General features: G+C 39.7%; 1 protein-coding gene across 9 annotated transcripts in view; it reads right to left on the bottom strand.

Annotated features, from left to right (window-relative positions):
• LOC117966668 (nectin-1-like) overlaps positions 1-18141 on the bottom strand; it is a 147340-nt gene that overhangs the window by 60605 nt on the left and 68594 nt on the right. The window contains exon 6 of one of the 9 annotated variants that reach the window (XM_059009761.1): positions 12714-13516. The exons of the other annotated variants lie outside the window; for them this stretch is intronic. Coding sequence (XP_058865744.1) covers positions 13017-13516 — 500 coding nt within the window. The 3' untranslated portion in view covers positions 12714-13016. Of the gene's footprint in view, positions 1-12713; positions 13517-18141 lie in introns of those variants that run through there. 9 annotated transcript variants of the gene reach the window in all.

Genomic DNA, 18141 nt, shown 5'->3' with positions numbered 1-18141 from the left:
GATGTTTACACACAAGCATTCTGAGTGGTTCAGTCTGCTGGGTTTTTTTTTTAGTAGCAAATTGTTATCATTTTCCCGTCTGTGCCTGCAGAATCCTAGTTGCCGGCTCCTCTTGCATATTTCCTGATTAAAAAAAATAAAATAAAACAGCATTTCAGGGCCTTCTTTCTCTCTCTCTCTCTCTGTGTCCTTTTCCCTCTTCATCTCCCTCTCAATCTCTCCTTCCTCTCTTCTTCCCTTTCTCTCTCTTTATCTGGTCCCTTTTCTAATGGATTTGTCTGTGTTTCTTTTATATTTCTTCCATCTGGTTCTTTTTAATCTGGCATGTGTGACGGCCTGCACAGAGTTTCCCAACTGTGCGATCTCTCCCTCTCTCTCTACAGATTTGATGGTGTAACTCATTCAAGTACATACAGTTGGGGTGACGAATGTCAGACAGAAGGGGGGAGGGAATCCAATCTGATCCGCATTCCTGGGCTGTCTTGTACTCGAGACAGTCAATCCAGCAAGCCAAGACTTATTCATGGTCCTTAGACCTACTAGGAGCTGATGGCTCTACTGTGATGAAAGACATACTGCTGCGACAGATACTGGGCTTTGAAAATCTGACATGCAATACAATGTACTATAATGAAGATCTGCTTCTGTGTTGCAGCTTTGAGGAGTTGATAATGAAACTAAACAACACATGAATGGAAGTGCATTCTGATAAGTAAAGCAGGTTTAGTATATAATTGATGACATTGTAAAAAATATGTGTATCATTCATTTAATGGAACTGTAGCTTTAAACCTTTATATAAATGACATGATACCTTAAAACATGTATGTTCAAGCAAAACAAATGTATAGTTATTATTATTATTATTATTATTATTATTATTATTATTATTATTATTAATTTCTTAGCAGACACCCTTATCCACGGCAACTTACAATTGTTACAAGATATCACATTATTTTTACATGCAATTACCCATTTATACAGTTGGTTTTTTACTGGAGCAATCTAGGTAAAGTACCTTGCTCAAGGGTACAGCAGCAGTGTCCCCCCCACCTGGGATTGAAACCACGACCCTCCGGTCAAGAGTCCAGAGCCCTAACCACTACTCATTATGGCCCATAATAGGAATTATACTTCAGTGGGAAATACCTGACAGACAGTTGACCTTGTCTTTTGCTAAACACCATTGGCTGAATTATCCAAGTAGAAAACATCTGCAGACCAATCGTGCTCTTCTGTTGTTCTAATCCTCTCATATACCTGTGTCTGATTGGCTAGGAACCTGCTTGGAATCAACAGTAAACTCCATGGAAACCCATCGACACAATGGAACAAAATCAATATCCCATGCCCTCATTGACATTCCACAGATTATTAGATAGAAGCCTTCTATATTTACCAGGGATTAGAGCCTTCTTCAGTATAATAATGTGTCCATTCAGTCCATAATGCTTGTTAACTCCCTATACGCTGCATCTTATTGCTTATGTATAATTCTTTACACTGCTTGTCCTTTTCAAAGTTTACTACCGTGTACCACGGGAAAAACTTGGCAAAAGACAGTGCAGCATAGTTCAAGCATAATAAGGCACAGAGAGATATGGTAAGGCATTGTGGATTATGGTAAATGAACAAACTAATGCACTTAAAACCTAGGAAGGAAATATACAACATGTGGGGGTTGGTCCGGTAATTAAAAAACCCGGAATCAGGTATATAGAAGTACTGGCAAGTTTTGACGTCTTTCTAACAAGTTTGTTTTTAATATTTCTATGAAAAAGTAGGGCTTTGTTTAAGAACAAGCATTTGTAATATATTAATATTATCAAAGCTTTGCACGGTACAATTGTATTTTGCACTTTAGTACCATGCTTCTCCAACGCTCGTAATGTGCTTTCCCGTACTCCTGTGTGTTTTACCATGCCTGCCTTTGCTTTACCTTGCTTTCAGTATGCTCTGCAACATCTCCCTGCGCTATTACCACGGGTCCCTTCAGAGCAGGAAAGAAAACGACACAAGAACGCAAGCTGATGCCACAATCTTTAAACAGTTGCGTGCGGCAAACTAACAAGACAATGTTCTGAACCGAGCCGGTAAAAGCAGAGTTTAATTTTCCAAAGCTGTCAAGACATCCTGTAATGAAAACGACCTGTTCTTGTACTGCCACCACCCCCTCCAAAAATAAATTGAAAAAAAAAGGAAACATGGATTTCGATTTTTAAAGGTCTATGTTCTGGAGTACTAGTGCTCTTTTAATATACTTCTGTGCTGACGACGAACAAGCTGCCTGTATCAGCTTTTCCAGAGTACTGACATTCATAACGTGTTGCCAGCTTGCCTACATTATTTAGAATGGAACCTGCTTCTAATGAGCACTCATGGGACAGCCTTAAAATGGTGCTCCTAGCCAGGTGAAATCCAGGTTAGTTAACATGGGTAAACAAATAAGCAAAACAGCCACCCCAATGCTATAATTTTCAATCTGCACTGCAGAAAAATGATAGGATATCTGCAAGCGCTCCTCTAAAGCATGTATTCGGAGATTTTCTCTACAGTGCTGGTTCGGGCTTCTTCAGGAAGCTCATTAGTGGAGCCCTAATTAAACCGAGAATCAAGGTTTTCTTATTGCAGGGAGAGATTGATATTGATACTGCAGTAAAAGAATCACACATCATTATATTTCCTCAAGGCAATTCAAACTGCCTGATTCTTATCTTAAAGCCCCATCTATCCTGCAGCTTACTTTGTCCATAGTACACCTCAGTTTTCTCTGGCTGTATTTAAGAGACCTCTCTGCACCGGCACAGCTTAGTGCATGTTTTGTACTGCAAATCAGTTTCAAAGTGAGTGTTGATTGTCAATTTCCTTCTTCTTAAATACTATATGCCAGTTACTGTACTGTAGAGCCAGACATTATCTAATGGAGATGGTTTACCATAGCCGACGTTTCACTTAAGCTAATTCAGAATTACTCTATAAATAAACTGATATATCAATCAATCAATCAATCAATCAATCAATCAATCAATCAATCAAATTATAACTTACGGAATTAAGATACAAACATAAACCACAAACACAAAACGCATTTCTGAAGGACTCCTCACGAACAATGATGTGCAATTCAAAAATGCAACATGAAAAAAACAAGAAGTCAAAAGAAATAATACAAAAAGAAACTAGTAGGAAAGTAGGAAAGCATCCCTCTACAGAAATGAAACCATTGGCACGGCAGGAATGAGACTCATTCTAGGTAAGATGCCCAGTGTACAGTGTATGGAACAGTATTGATTGTGATATCATAGCTCCCATGTACTCTGTTTGGTTTGCCAAGATATGTCACTAATAATGGCAAATCCATGCATTACTTGTAATTTGTTCTTTCATTCGACAGAACGCAAAGACGGGACGTTGACATTTCTTTAAATTAATACTGTCTTCAATGTTTCTGTTAACAGTAACTGAAAACCGAAATGGCATTGCATATAATAGAAATGTTTTACAAGATCACCATAAAGCGAATTACAGAAAGGGCTAATGAGAAAAAGCCACTTTACGAGAAATGTGGCGGTTTTTTTTTCTCTCTCTCACTCCACAGGTGTCTAAAAATCCAATCCTTCTCATTAGAAAAGGCAAATCAAGAGACGCACAAGTTTTAGAATTACACCCACATTAAACCAGCAGGGGACTTCAATTGCCCACGTTTTTAATATTGCAGTTTTTTTTTTTTTAATGACTCTATTACTTTAATATTCAATTTCTCTTCTAGGAAAAAAAAAAAAAAAGTTTGATAAAGCAAGAAGTTGGACTGGAATGTACTGGAACACCATCACTCTGATAAAAGTCAATACATTTGGACACTCATTTTGGAGTTTTAACATCCCCTTTACCAATATTTGTACTATGCATTATCATAGTTTTTGAAATGCTTTACTATACCTCTCTGGGATTTGCTGAACTTACCAGCACCGTGCTTTCACTGTGATTTACTGTAATTTGCTATACAGAAACCTTACATGCGAGCTTAAAAGATAACCGTGTTCTTACATTTGCAACACAGTAAGGGGCACAGCTAGACCTTTAAGACAGAAATAATCACTTATAGGAAACTGCTGACATGCTGTGTGACTTAGGAAATGCTTCTGTAATGCCACGTTAGAAAAATATGTTCTCAGCGATACAAGATAAGATAACAAGAAACAATAGTTTACCAGAGCAGGTCTGTGGGAGTTTTTAAAGCTCTTTCCAGTAAGTCCATTGGTTCATGCTGTTTTTAGTCATGGCTAGTGTAACCTCAGTCTTACGGAGCAGTGACTGGTACTTTGTGCATATTCCCTGGTATTAAGCTTCTTGTGATGTTTGCTGTCATCACACTGTAGGTTTTGCAGTTTAAAGATGTCAGCAACTCCCAATCATTGCAATCCAACTTTGAGTTCAAAGCAATATCCAGGACACAGCCTCACCAGCTCAACAAAGCACACACTGCATAGTATTGCAAACACTCATCCATCCAGTTCCAGAAAAACATCATTTTCACTCCAATAGGAATTACAGGACCTGCACAGGAAACTCTCACACCTTTGAGGTCAACCGGGATCTGGTTCGGAAATAACTTTACTAACGATTAATGGAAATTGCAGGACAAATAAACTTTCACTACAAAATTCTGAACTGAATGTAATTCTTCTTAGAATAATAATAATAATAATGATAATAATAATAAATGCTACCATAATATGATGCAATCTGTTATTACTGGTCCCAACAGAAATGTGATTATTATTATTATTATTATTATTATTATTATTATTATTATTATTATTATGTAATAGAATAATAATGCATGTATTAAACCATGGTTCTTGCCTGTACAATAGGTCTTGTTCACTGAATTTCTCCTAATTGATGTCTTGTTTTCAATACAACCTTCAAAGCACCGCGTGATGTTCAGCATTTCACTCAACAGACACAACACAAGCTTTTCGCTAGGTTACCATTATCCACTGATCATTATCTCTGACTGAGCTTGGGAAAGAAACGACATGTTCAACACAATTAAAATAATTACATTTTTGTTCAGTCGCTGTTTTTGAATATTCAGTTAATCTGCATGTTCTACAGAGCCATTTAGCCTGTAGGGGATGTAATGTGGAAAGGGCTTTTTGGTCGAGATCACATTTGGGTAATGCATGGCTGTGTCTGAGACACAGGGACGAGGGGGGAGTGGGTTCAGAGAGCCTCTCACAGCTCAGGGCTGCTGAGACACAGTGACAAGGGGGGACTGGGTTCAGAGAGCCTCTCACAGGCTCCTGCCTGGGAGAGAGACCAGTAACTAATAACATATGCAATGCATCCCAAGCTCATGAAACAGCTGGTGCAGCAAGGCCTGGTATAGTCTGCAATCTGCTCCCTTTACCTTGTACCTCCAAAAGCTCCTTAAATGTTTATTTTTTGCTTGTTTGTCCCCTACATGTGTCGTTGGTCTTAAAGGTGAAAATAACCTTTTCTTTATTTGGGAACTATTTATTCGGCTCTCATTTCACATTTCTGCACACAGTTCACTTTAGTCAACCTGGGATGATTCAGTACCAAAAGAGGCTACAGACCTAAAGGCAGGACATGTATTTAGCTATTCTATACATATAAGATAACATCAAATTAGATTCAATTACCCTACAGGTACTCGTGTACCTGGTTAATTTTCACCCGGTATAATGTATAATGTGGCACCCAACGACCAGGCATGCCCACCCCTCCCAGAGGACTGTTCTCTGACTGCTATGCTGTGCTCTGCTCACACAGAGCTCCGTGTCAGCAGTTTTCAGTGTAGGGATTAAGTCTTTATCGCTTTTCTCAGGTTGTCTCAGTTTCATTGGAGAATTTGAATGTGCTTTTTTGGTATCAGAGATACTTGTTTATTTGCCCTTGTTGTTGGGGCAAGTGTCCCTTGAGGGAAGGTGGGGAGGCGAGGAGGGGGAATGGAACTTGAACTGGGAATGTCTGCAAGATAAAAAATAAGTCTGTTAGATCAGCCTAGTAAAGATCAATACAATGTCAAGCAGTGAAATGTATATATGACCTGTGATATGCAGAACAAACATGTGTAATTAGATTTAATGGGTAGGCAAAATGCTTATCTGAAGGGGGGTTTCTGTATACACTGAGCCTGTTTTACAAAGCTTGAGGTCTGGATCTATTAATAAAATAGTTAATTTAATTTATTAATAAAATAAGTTAGTTTACTTAAATCGATGGTACACATAGTCCATGCTAAGTATGTAACACCTTCTCTGGTCATGCTTAAGAGACCTCTCTGCACTGACACACTACTTAGAGAATGTGCTGGACTGCAAATCAGTATTAAATGGAGTGTTGTTTGCCATTTTAACAACACTCTAGAATACCAAATGGCGTTCCAGTATATTCATGTCAAGCAAACCTTTCTAATGCCAGACTGATGGAAGAGGGCTGGATGTTTCTTAATAATCTAGATACCGTTCACGTTTTCAGACGGTGAGAATTAAAAAAAAAAACAGGACAATCTCAACCCATTGTTTTTTTTTCACCTTTATTTAGAAAACAAATTGCATTTATTACACATTAGTTGCCACAGTCTGCACCACAATTGAATAATTATATATTTTTTTTACAGATACAGAACGTGGGGAATGTTCCCATTATTGTACCAAGCAGAGGAGAGGAAAGAAAACACAAAGAAAATGAACCAGGCAAGAGAAATCAAAAACATTTTTACCAAACAAAAAAGGTAACAAAAGGTAACAAAAATACACACAGATTACAAAATGCATTTCATTGTAATATATTTTCTTCACAATAATTACAACATGTTTTTTTTTATTATTTTTTTTTATATAAGGTAAACTGAAAACTTGCACAGCAAAGGATTGTCTGGAATAAGACGGTTTGGCTGATGGAGAAAACCTACTGCCTAAAAAACAAAGCAAAGACACTTCTCTCAAACAGATTGAACTACCCTGTGTGACAGCTGGTACTGACACCAGCTCCGAGGGACAGGGGACTCTAAGCCCTCCTTCTAGAGCTCTGCTGCCCTGCTTTCATCCATGATCTAAAGTTATCATACAGTGCATTGCTCGGATCCATCTCTTTCTGTGCACAGTGACTCATTCTAATGCTACTGCTTTGCCTCTGATTTACAGCTAATACTCGCTTTCTGATTGGTCTCTAACTTTTGGCCCCAAAAACTAACAATTGAATGATGGCACAGCTATCCTTATGAACACGGCTCTTAAACGACTGAACCAAAACCAACCAAAAAACAATACACAGAATTGCAATTCTTCATCACATTTTCTATTTGTTTTTCCAGCTAATCATGATTTATTAAAATACCTTTTTGCTTTGTGTGTTTTGTTACAAGAGAATTTAGATTAAGGGTTTGGTATATATATATATATATATATATATATATATATATATATATATATATATATATATATATATATATATATATATATATATATTCATTCACACACACATATACATATATTATATTATATATATATATATATATATATATATATATATATATATATATATATATATATATATATATATATATATATATATATATAAAAAGGTTTAAATACTGCAAGTTTCAAACATGAATTGTCTGTCTGTCTGTCTCTTTCTTTCTTTCTTTCTTTCGGGGGAAAATGAACAAACCCCTATCTGCTGCCGTGTCCAGTAATCAGTGTGCTGATTAGCTTGTGCTGCTGTTTTTTTTCCTGCAATTAATAATCTATTCAAAATGCATTTATGATCAGCAGGGGATACAGCTATTAAAATAAATAATTCAAAAATGTTGCAGGGAGAGAAAAAAAAAAACAGAACACAAGGTCAATCAATATAATATATGGAAGGAATTGAAAATGTAACTGCAGGCAAACTAAAAAAAAAAAAAAAAAATCTGTTATAGTCCAATGTATTAAGTGTTGTAAAGCTAGATCAGAGACACCTGGCTTTCTCTGTGCTGAATCACATAGCAAAGATTGCTTTTCCCTATTCGTAAAAGACTGATTGCAGATCTCCAGGCTTTCTTTTCATTTGTTTCACGAGACTGAAGACCAAATGCTTGTGTAAAATGAGTATAAAAACAAACAAACAAAAAATAAATCAAACAGAATACTTTTTTTTTTTAATGTAAAAATATTTCCGTTGCAACGCATTGATTTACTACTGTGTATGCTTTCTCTTAGGGCCCTGTTATTACATACCGCTTTGTTCTGTATGCAAACATCAACGACCAAAGTCAGATTTGGGTTTGGACTGAGAGGAGAGAGAGATTTTGGTTTGCCAAATAATGACTGCTTTTCAAAGCTAAAACAAATGAAAAAAAGCTGCATTATGCATTAACACCCAGAAGAACAAACACAAGCCTTTTCACAAGCCTGGAGGACAGCTGTCTTTCTAAACTACACATTTCAACTTGTCTTGTGTTACAAAAGACTTCCTGCATTCTAAACCCTAAACTGCACGGAGTCCACAAGGCCCTGCTGTTAATCTATGACTACACTTCAAACATTTTATTATGTATACACAGCAGTTAGTCACTCTCCCTTTTGCAATAAAATTCTCTATATATTATATCTACCTTTTATTGGCCATTTGCATTTCATTGTCACTATCTTTTTCAAATTACATTTCATTTTCACGCTATAAATTGATCCCTCAAAAAAAAAAAAAAAAAGGCTGTCATCAGGTTCTCGTTCTGCTACACCGAATCGTTTGTACTGGTATTGCAAATGAAACACCACCTCAAACAGTGTTCTTTTCCAATTAACACTTCTCGGGAGGGAAAAGCAATATTCATTTCTTATAATCTGTCCTGTCATAAAAACGCTCCCTTTTATAGGGCTGTTGCAGGGGTCGAAACATGAACGCGTAGCGCAGGCACAGCACAGAAAATAATTGATCACGAGTAAGTGTATTCTGGTAAAATGTATTACAGTTCATTCAATCACTCCCAGTCTGCTGCTGCTGTTTCTTTATATCCTTCATCAAAGCATCTTTAAATAAGCTTAAAGCTTTGTGAATACGGCTTGCAGTCTAATCTTACGACGCCTCATCCACATGCGTGTTACTTCAGAGAAGACAATTCAGAACACAGGCATAACGGAGTCAACAGCTGCCTGCTGTGGCCGTTTCAAACCTGTGCTCTCTGATGTCTTTGTTGTAACGACTGAACAGGCCCGCGATACACACGAGGACACCACATCTCAGTCAAACAAGATACAGAGGAGCAGTTTACCTGACTGACGGCAACAGCTGCCCTGGGGTCCTGGTGGGTTTTTATTTGAATTAGATTTACACAGTGATTCTGTGTGTGTTCATGCATGAGTAGTCTACACTATGTATGTGTGTCTCTTGTGTAGTTTAACTGTATAAGCAAGTACAATTACTTTAGAACTCTTAAGCATACAGTGAGTCCTCAAATGAGAGAGAGAGCGAGAGAGAGAGAGAGAGAGAGAGAGAGAGAGAGAGAGAGAGAGAGAGAGAGAGAGAGAGAGGAAAACATATTAAAAACACAAACCATCAAGTCTGTGTAAAACTCCGGCCTGTTTCCCAGTGTGACTCTTCTCCACAATAACCCTCTCTGCATGGGTAGTACTACTCTCACTTTTGTCTATGAAGTGGTTGATTTATCTTTGCGCTCTTCGAAACAGGAAGCTTTAAAAGAAAGATATTGTATATTCACGAGCCACACCAACACCTTGCTCGTCATCAACACTGGGCATGCCCAGGCAAGTGCAACGGAAATGTCTATCTGCGCAGAAGTGAACTGGCACGAGGAGAGACAGGACTGATTCCCCACACCCGAGCTTGCAGTCCTGTGACCAGCCAAGAAAGGTTTGGATTCCCTACCGTTACCCTGAGCCTCTTGCCCACCCCTAGCTGGGAGTGTTTTTATGGATCAAAGTACCAATGGCTAAAGCACTGAAGACTACCCTTTGCATTAACATTCATAGGGCTGTCACACGACCGCCTCCCTCCTCTCAGTTCCCTCTGCTGTTTTTTTTATTTTTTTCACAGAAATGCGTTTTCATAAACTCTACTTTCACCTATCTCTACTCCTCTACCGCAGAGCCAACCGGCTAAACACTTCCAAGCTACAGCGCTGTGTAAACCTAGCGCAATAATACAGGGAGAAATCAAGGTACGTCAGGGCAATCTGCCTTGCCACACTGGTTCTGGTACCTGTAGTAGTAATAGTAGTATAGTATTATTGTAGTTATAGAACACACACAGGACAGACTCCCCATAGTTACCATTAAAATAAACCCAATAATATTCATCACATATACAATTTTTACAGTGGAATATAAAGCTCCTGTTGAATGACTCACCTTACTGGTGAATAGCAAGCAAACCGCTTAAAAAAAGGGGACGGGGGGACTTCCATTGGGATTCAGGAAAAGACAAGTGGGGATCTTGAGAAGAATTCAACCTGCTTGTAGAGAATACAAGGACACCCCCCTCCCCCCTTTAGTAATCTACAGCTTGCATCAAAAGCTTTAAACATTTGGAAACACTCAATGCATATGAACATTACTGAACATTGTTCACTACCAGAACTTTAAATGGGCCAGAACCATTCATGATAACCAGTACTGACATTTTTTTTTTTTTTTTTTTTTTGGGGGGGTGGGGGGGGGGTTCTGGTCCTTTCCAGAACAAGAAATGGTTCCGACGATCTTTAGTCCATTGACGGTTGCTTACAATCACTGCTGAAATACCGACACTTTATTACAATCCCATTACCCTGCACGCTCCACTCTTGTAAATACTGACACGTGCAAGTTCCCATTCTCAAAAGGAGACGGACCACCACAGCGTCCCTCAGATGTATCTGTGCCACTGGTCTGGTGGAGCATTGTATTTTCTGCCTCAAACAGAGGCTGCATTTCCGTATTTTTTGTCTAACAAGAAAGGTACAGTATATGCTCAGTAGATTATTTATCCATGTTGGTGGATTGGAAAAGGGTCTCTCTGTTCAGTTGAAGTATCAAAGTCCTTGTTCAATTCCTCTTGGAAATTTGATGCAATCTCAGTAGGTTCTGGTCAAACAACAAAGATCGCAGTTCAAAATGAGCAGCACCTGGCTGCACTGGTGCCCCCTGGTGACCTTTGCACTCGACTCGACCTTCTGCTTTCAACACCACAGGAACCGGGGCTCCGTAACGGCTGACTGGCACCACTGGAGCTTTATTCACGAATGTACAAAACGTTACAATGTAACGGCACCGAACAAAAACAGAGTCCCAAACACAGTCCACAAAAAGCACAACATGAATTCTATTCTGTAGAGGGTTATATTCAAATGTATTTAGCCAGGAATGCTGTAGGTCTCATACATGTGCGTTCTTGTCTGTCCTTGGGCTTCAGTAATAAAAAAAAGTAAAAAAAAAAAACAGAGATTGTTTGGTGGTCGGTCTGCTTTGAACAGCAATATACAGTCATAGCCTAAACTAAACAGACAGCCCACATTTCACAAGACCTCTTATTGTCCCAAAGCAGGAGGAACATGCAGCTTAAGCTTGTAGCATCTTTAGTCCATTGGCATTGCCCTGTAATGCCAAGTGTAGAAGCATCTCTTTGCTCGTAAATGATTATGAATGCTACAGAAGCCCCAAATTCACCCCTGCCCCCCACCCACCTCCCCTTACCCACTCCTAACTACCCTTCCTGTAAACCAATGAAAATAAATGCAATATAAGGTTGACTGCTTCAAGTTACAGCGTGATATTCAACATGAAAAATGGTACACATTGCAATATTGAAAATACTGTACTAATGTCTTAGATAAAAGCGAAACTGAATGTCAACCCCCTTTTCTTTGCCAGTAGATCTTTTTTTTGTTTGTTTTTTCATCATGATGATTATTATTTTAAATTGTTACTCTCTCTATCACCCTTTCCCAGTAAGGTAGCCAGATCCTCAGTTCAAACATGGATGGCATTCAATACAATGTGTAGCTACAGTATAGTTTTTTTTTTAATCATTTTTTGTCATTGGCGACATGCTACATTCGTGGAGGACGCAGCTGCAGATGAGAAGTTCTCAATAGCTTGTGGTTAAATAAAGAAAGCGGTTGTTTCTCAACTGAATGAATTTACATTCATACATAAAAAAATCAACACTAAAATTAAGCCCGGTTGCGTCTATCTTTTCTGAGAAACTACACTGTTATATCATTATGAAATGTACAGTCCTATTCGAGCTTCAGAACAAGCATCTGCAAGTCAAGTACTGTACAGACTGCCTGCGGATGAGAGATGCAGTTTGGAGATATTTAGGAATTAAGCCCCCCTAAGTTTGGGCTAAATGCCCCAACCCCTTGGGTTAGGAGGCAGATGCAGTAGCATGGAATCAGTTTCCAGATCTACGTTCATCACCGTAATCCTTAACAAAAGATACACAAGCTGTTTGTGATCGTTCTGAAAATCTGGCCTCCTTTAACCTCCCACCCCACCCCTCCATCTACCTAATAAAACCAAAAAAAAAAAAAAATTACAAAAATTATAATTAGACTAACAATCATAATAATAATAATAACAAAAACCATACATCCAGTGTAGGACTTTCCATAATACATCCTCAAAAAGTTGAACACTTGTTTTTAACATACATTTAAGGAAAAAAAAAAAAGAACAAAAACGGAAAAGAAAGAACAAAACCAAAAAGAATAAATCATCAAGCGACAATCCTTTCGGCTGTTAAAAGTCTATGACAGCTAGTAACAATCCTTTGATCATTCATATTGGTCTTAGAAGTAGTGTAATTCAAAGGAGTATCTTAGTATCACGATGCGTTGTCAAGAAGTTGTTGCAGGCTCTGAACGGGATGCCTCATTTATATTTTCTGGGTTGCCTGAGGGCCGGATGGAGAAGGTGTTTGCTGTTGATAATGAGGAGGGAGGGCACGGAGGGGGTTGAGGTGGTGGGGGGGGGGGGGGGGGGGTTGGTTGCATGCCGCTACACGTACCACTCTTTCTTAGAAATGACTGAGCCGTCGTTCTGAGAGACCATGTCGTCAGTGATCTCGGGCTCGGGGTCGTACTGGAAAGAGAGAGTCCGCCCGTCGAAATCCTCGTGGCTCTCGCCTTCGTCCACCGTGAAGTAGGGCCTCTTCAGATCCTCCGAGTCGGGGTCGAAATCCTGCTCGCCCCCTAGGCCACTGATGCCTGCCGGCTTCTTCTCGTCGTCAGAATCGTCGGGGTAGTGCAGGCTCTGGGGCATCGGGGGGTGAGGGGGCAGCCCAGCCGCTTTGCTGTAGCCGTTCCCGAACACGTGCTTCTTGGTGTTGTAGTCGCCCTTGAAGGTGCGCTGGCGCCGCCGCAGGAACACGAAGAGCAGCACGGCCGCCAGCACCAGCAGGATCACTCCCCCCACGACGCCCCCGATGACTGCCGCCATGCTGCCAGAACTGTGCTCATCGGGTGGGATCCTGGGGCCACCGGGAATGTTAGGGAATTCTGGGTAGGAAAAGACAGATGGAAGGGGACAGTGTGTCAGTTCCCCAGTGAGGTGTATTTAAAAAAAATATATATTATATCTGTGTATAGAGATGATAGATGTATAGAGATATATATATATATATATAATTTGATGAGAGAAGGGAGACAAGGAAGGGAAAGCAGAAGGGATCGCAGTAAAAGGAACCCCCTGGAACATGCATTTAAAATTTCTCCCATGCCTGGAAGATTGTGTGTGTGCTTGTGCTGTAACACTGCTTATTTTCAAATGCCTCTCTCTCTCTCTCTCTCTCTCTCTCTCTTGTTCTCGCTCTCGCTCTCTCTCTCTCTCTCTCTCTCTCTCAAAAAAAACTAAAAAAAATAAACCCCATACTATAAACTTGTGTTTATCTTTTAGCTAAGTTTCTCCTGGAAATCGCTGGTCAGTGCTTAAGGCAGGTGCGTCGGTAGTATACACATCTACATATATGCTTTACCACTAAAAGAACCTGTGGCTTAGGAATTGGTGTATTAACAGTAATAATACACTAAGCACTTAATTGTAATGTATGTAACCAAGTACTGCTTAGACTCAGTAAAGTGCAGTTTTAAAGCCTCAAACAAAGAGCACCCGACACCTCAGTCATTTCAAGTCGATTTTCATCGTCCAATCTTGAGATTTCTCGTTACCCCCCAGAAACCACAATTCGATTTAATGAGACCCTCACTGATGCTGCCACGCTCAGGCTGTTTCGTGAAATCACATTCTTAAAAAGAGCCACGCTTCCTTTTGTTCCCCTTCCTGTACTTCATAATGCATTTATTTAGGCTTTTCATAATGGCGACTATTGCCGATACTGGAAACTGTTTACAACCTGTGATGTGTGTTACTGATCTGGGAAATGACTTACTGGCAGAATGTGTATGCTGAATCGTCTTTGACAAACTGGTCCCTAATAACATAATTATACCTGAGCTCTTTGTAAGAATTGTAAATGATACCATTAAAGGAGGGCAGATTATCCTGTTCTCTGGCTTGCCTATGAAGCCAGAGGCTAACAAACAAATTCAATTCTGTCTGTAAGCGAATACGCTTCTGAAAGGAAAAAAGAAGAGACTTCGGTGCCTGAGCACTGTTAATGCAATGCAAGACTGTAAGTGAAGAAAATGCATCTAAAATGGGAAATTGTGCTGAGAATTTGAGGTACACTGTAGAGGTTTTCCATGGACAGATCCGGATGCAAAACTGACAATTGCACTGCAGCTAGAGAATAGAAGGGCAAGAGAGCAGCGCAAAATACACAGCTCCAAAAAGAACTTGCATCAATTAATTCTCCAGGGATTTCCTGCAAGAACAGCTACTGTAGGCTACAGGAGTGTGATACACGGGCACACGCATGCTGTAGTAATTTATTTATTTATATATTTATTTTTATTGGAGAGCTTCTTTAATGGCTGGACTACCAGTGGTTGCAGGCATTTAAGGTATAACGTTTCAGATGTTAAACCTGAATCCAATACCCTTCTTGAAGCGTACAATGTCCCAGATGGTCTTCATGGGAAAGCCATACGTATTTAAAGTGCATGTGTTATGTTAGGTGCAGCAGTACCAGGCTGGTACAAAGACTTGGATTGGAATGATTCCTGTGGCCTGATGCTACTGAGAAGCATGCAGTCAGACGGGCACACCGACCATGCAAAACGCTCAGATGGCAGATGAGAGAGGCAACATGCACACAGTTAGTTCCATGCAAGCAGAGAGAGCTTCTTCAAAAGGCACCATGAGACTGGCTGGATTTGCACGATGGAAGAAAGAGACGCGGCAAACATGCTACGAAATTCAGCACCATCTTTATATTTACACAGCTTGCTTTAAAACAGAGGAGACACAGCTTGCTTTAAAACAGAGGATCACAAGATCTTTGCAATACCCAAAACAGGACTGACAGCAAGATTAAAAAGACACACAGTAGAACTGCGGTGGCTCATTGAGAACAGAATTTGTTTAGCCTAGGTTACCCGGAAAGTCGAAACATTTGTCTGCTTCACTCAAGAGGCTTAAGAGAGCGGGAAGTATCGGAGGATCTCAACTGCACAATTGGATTATTTTACGCTTGTCCTCATTGAGCCACCATACAGTACTGAATAAAAAAAAAAGAAAAAAAGAAAGAAGCCATTCTAAAAAGATAAACAAGATTTGATGTAAAACTGAACCAGCTTCCACAGTAAGAGAGAGTAACAGCAGAGCTGAAAAAGCATCACCTTACTGTTTCTGCTTACCTGTAATAAACACTGTGGAATTGAGGGGACAACCGGGGGGCATGATGCCACAGCAATTCACCTAATAGTGAACCTCTCTTGGGGTAGACATTTTGAAATGTCCCTTCTCTGCAATCAATACCAGCAACACCCCTTCTAAACATTTACCACTGTATTTTCGCACGGCATTTTTGCAGTTTTCTCATGCTTTTCCCATGGTTATACTATGCATTTACCATAGGATTACTCTGGTCTGCCATGTTTATTAATATGCTTTACCATACCTTGCTATTCTTTACAATGCTGTATTACACTTTGCAGTGGGGGACTTTTATAAGGGACAACATGAATGTGCACGATCGACTCAAACTGTATGGAGGATTTTTCAGCAACACTCCCACCTCAAGCATTGTAATACCAGAGATAAGGGTGGCTGGTGAATGTAAGAACACTGTCCTTCCACTAAGAACGCACAGAAACCCTGCCCTGCCTTGGAGCACTTGGAAAGAGGAGACTTCACTCACATTCCAGATCCCAGCCCTGCACAGAAGAGATATTTTTTCTCAGCGAAAAGTTTCCACTTTAAAATAAGCTCCCTTTTATTACAAATCCTTTGTAGAAAATGCAAGTGAATTTGCATACATTTCTTGCACAATAAAAGGAGGTTTAAATTAGAGGAAAGTGAGCTTCCACCCCCACCCTTTGTTGCAGTAACCTAAACCACAGAGGGATTTATAGTGTATTAAATGATTTTAAATACCAACCAAGTCGAAGTAACTCAAGACACTTCTCCTGGTGCTGTTTTGACTTATAGAACTCGCATTCCCTGTTTAAAATGTTCAAAACACCCAACTTGACAACTCCACCTCGATATGTGACCAGCTATTCACAATACATGACTGATGCTGCTTTTATATTTAAACAATTTAGCACATTAATGAAACTTGGCAAGAAGAGTCTAGGACTTCCACCGCTGGAGAATGCGGTCCTTGTGCAGTCTCTGTCATTGCGTTACCGGTAACTGTTTAATGAGACACCATGTGTGTTAGGGAAGGGCTCCATTAAAAAAAAAAAAACAGAGAGTTTAAATAACCACATTAGCATTGCAAAGTGGCCAACTGACTTTATAATAAACCTTCACACTACAGCAGTACTGTTTGCAGAGTTTAAAAGTATGCAGCTCTCAGTCAATGCAAATCTTTTTTTTTTTTTTCTTTTATATATATTCCACACAACTCAGCTGCCTTTTACACTCTAGAAATATTTCAAAAGCCTTTTCACGGCCCTGTGTGCATCTCTGCAGGTACAGTTCACTTCCTCTCCCTCTCTCCTTGAAAGTCGCAATGGCAACAGAGCTCAGACTGAAACCTGGGACAGGCCAATCTCGGCTCATCTCCAGGGAGATCGCCATGGCATCAGAACCTCAGTTCTCACCATTCTAATGGACGCAGACTGCAACGCTCTCATTAGCCCCTTCCCAGCCTCGGAGAGACGACCTGCTCAGCTGTACTTTTCCATGCCAAAGAGGAACACGAATGAAAGTCTTCTCATCCGTCATATGTTATCAAAGATGACTCAGATTCTGGATTCATTTTTCTGATCTTCTTTGACTGAGCTCCTCTGTGATTGACTTGAAGTCGAGTCGTCTCCCATGGCGAGACTAATGTAATATTTCTGACAGTGGAAAGATCTTTAACGAACCCTTCAATGATTAACACCCCTACAGTTCTTGTTTAACTTTAACACCTTTCTCTTTGGTGAGCCACGCTGGGTACACTTCTGGATGCAGGGGCCATTATCACAGCTCCACAGTGAGAATTTCCAAGTGGCTGTGGGCAGCATGAATTAATACAAATACTGACTGAGAAATAAAAAGAACAAGCAAAAACTTGTCATAAAAAGAACATTAATCTTGCAACTCAATGTTTAAGTATTCTCTATTCTATTTTATTTCAGCAAATCCTCAATGCACATGTTGGCCAAGATGGTAATGAAACCATCTGCAACACTGAACCTGAGCTAACTGATTTCCCGAATGACACAAATGCCTGCCTTGGGCATCTCTCATAAATCTCTGCTTTTTGTTTTTCAAAACTTTGAACACCAGGCTTTACAAAGAAGATAGATCTTGCTTCTAAAGAAACACATTTCTTTAAGAACATAAGAAAGTTTACAAACGAGAGGAGGCCATTCATCCCATCTTGCTCGTTTGGTTGTTAGTAGCTTATTGATTCCAGAATCTCATCAAGCAGCTTCTCGAAGGATCCCACCCTATTTGCACCCTATTTTCTGTTCTGAATGCCCCTTTATCTAATCTCCATTTGTGACCCCTGGTCCTTGTTTCTTTTTTTAGGTCGAAAAAGTCCCTTGGGTCGACATTGTCATAC

The sequence above is a fragment of the Acipenser ruthenus genome, chromosome 39, assembly GCF_902713425.1.
Source record: "Acipenser ruthenus chromosome 39, fAciRut3.2 maternal haplotype, whole genome shotgun sequence".
In the NCBI taxonomy this organism is placed as follows: Eukaryota; Metazoa; Chordata; class Actinopteri; order Acipenseriformes; family Acipenseridae; genus Acipenser; species Acipenser ruthenus.
This window is presented reverse-complemented; position numbering and strand designations above follow the sequence as displayed.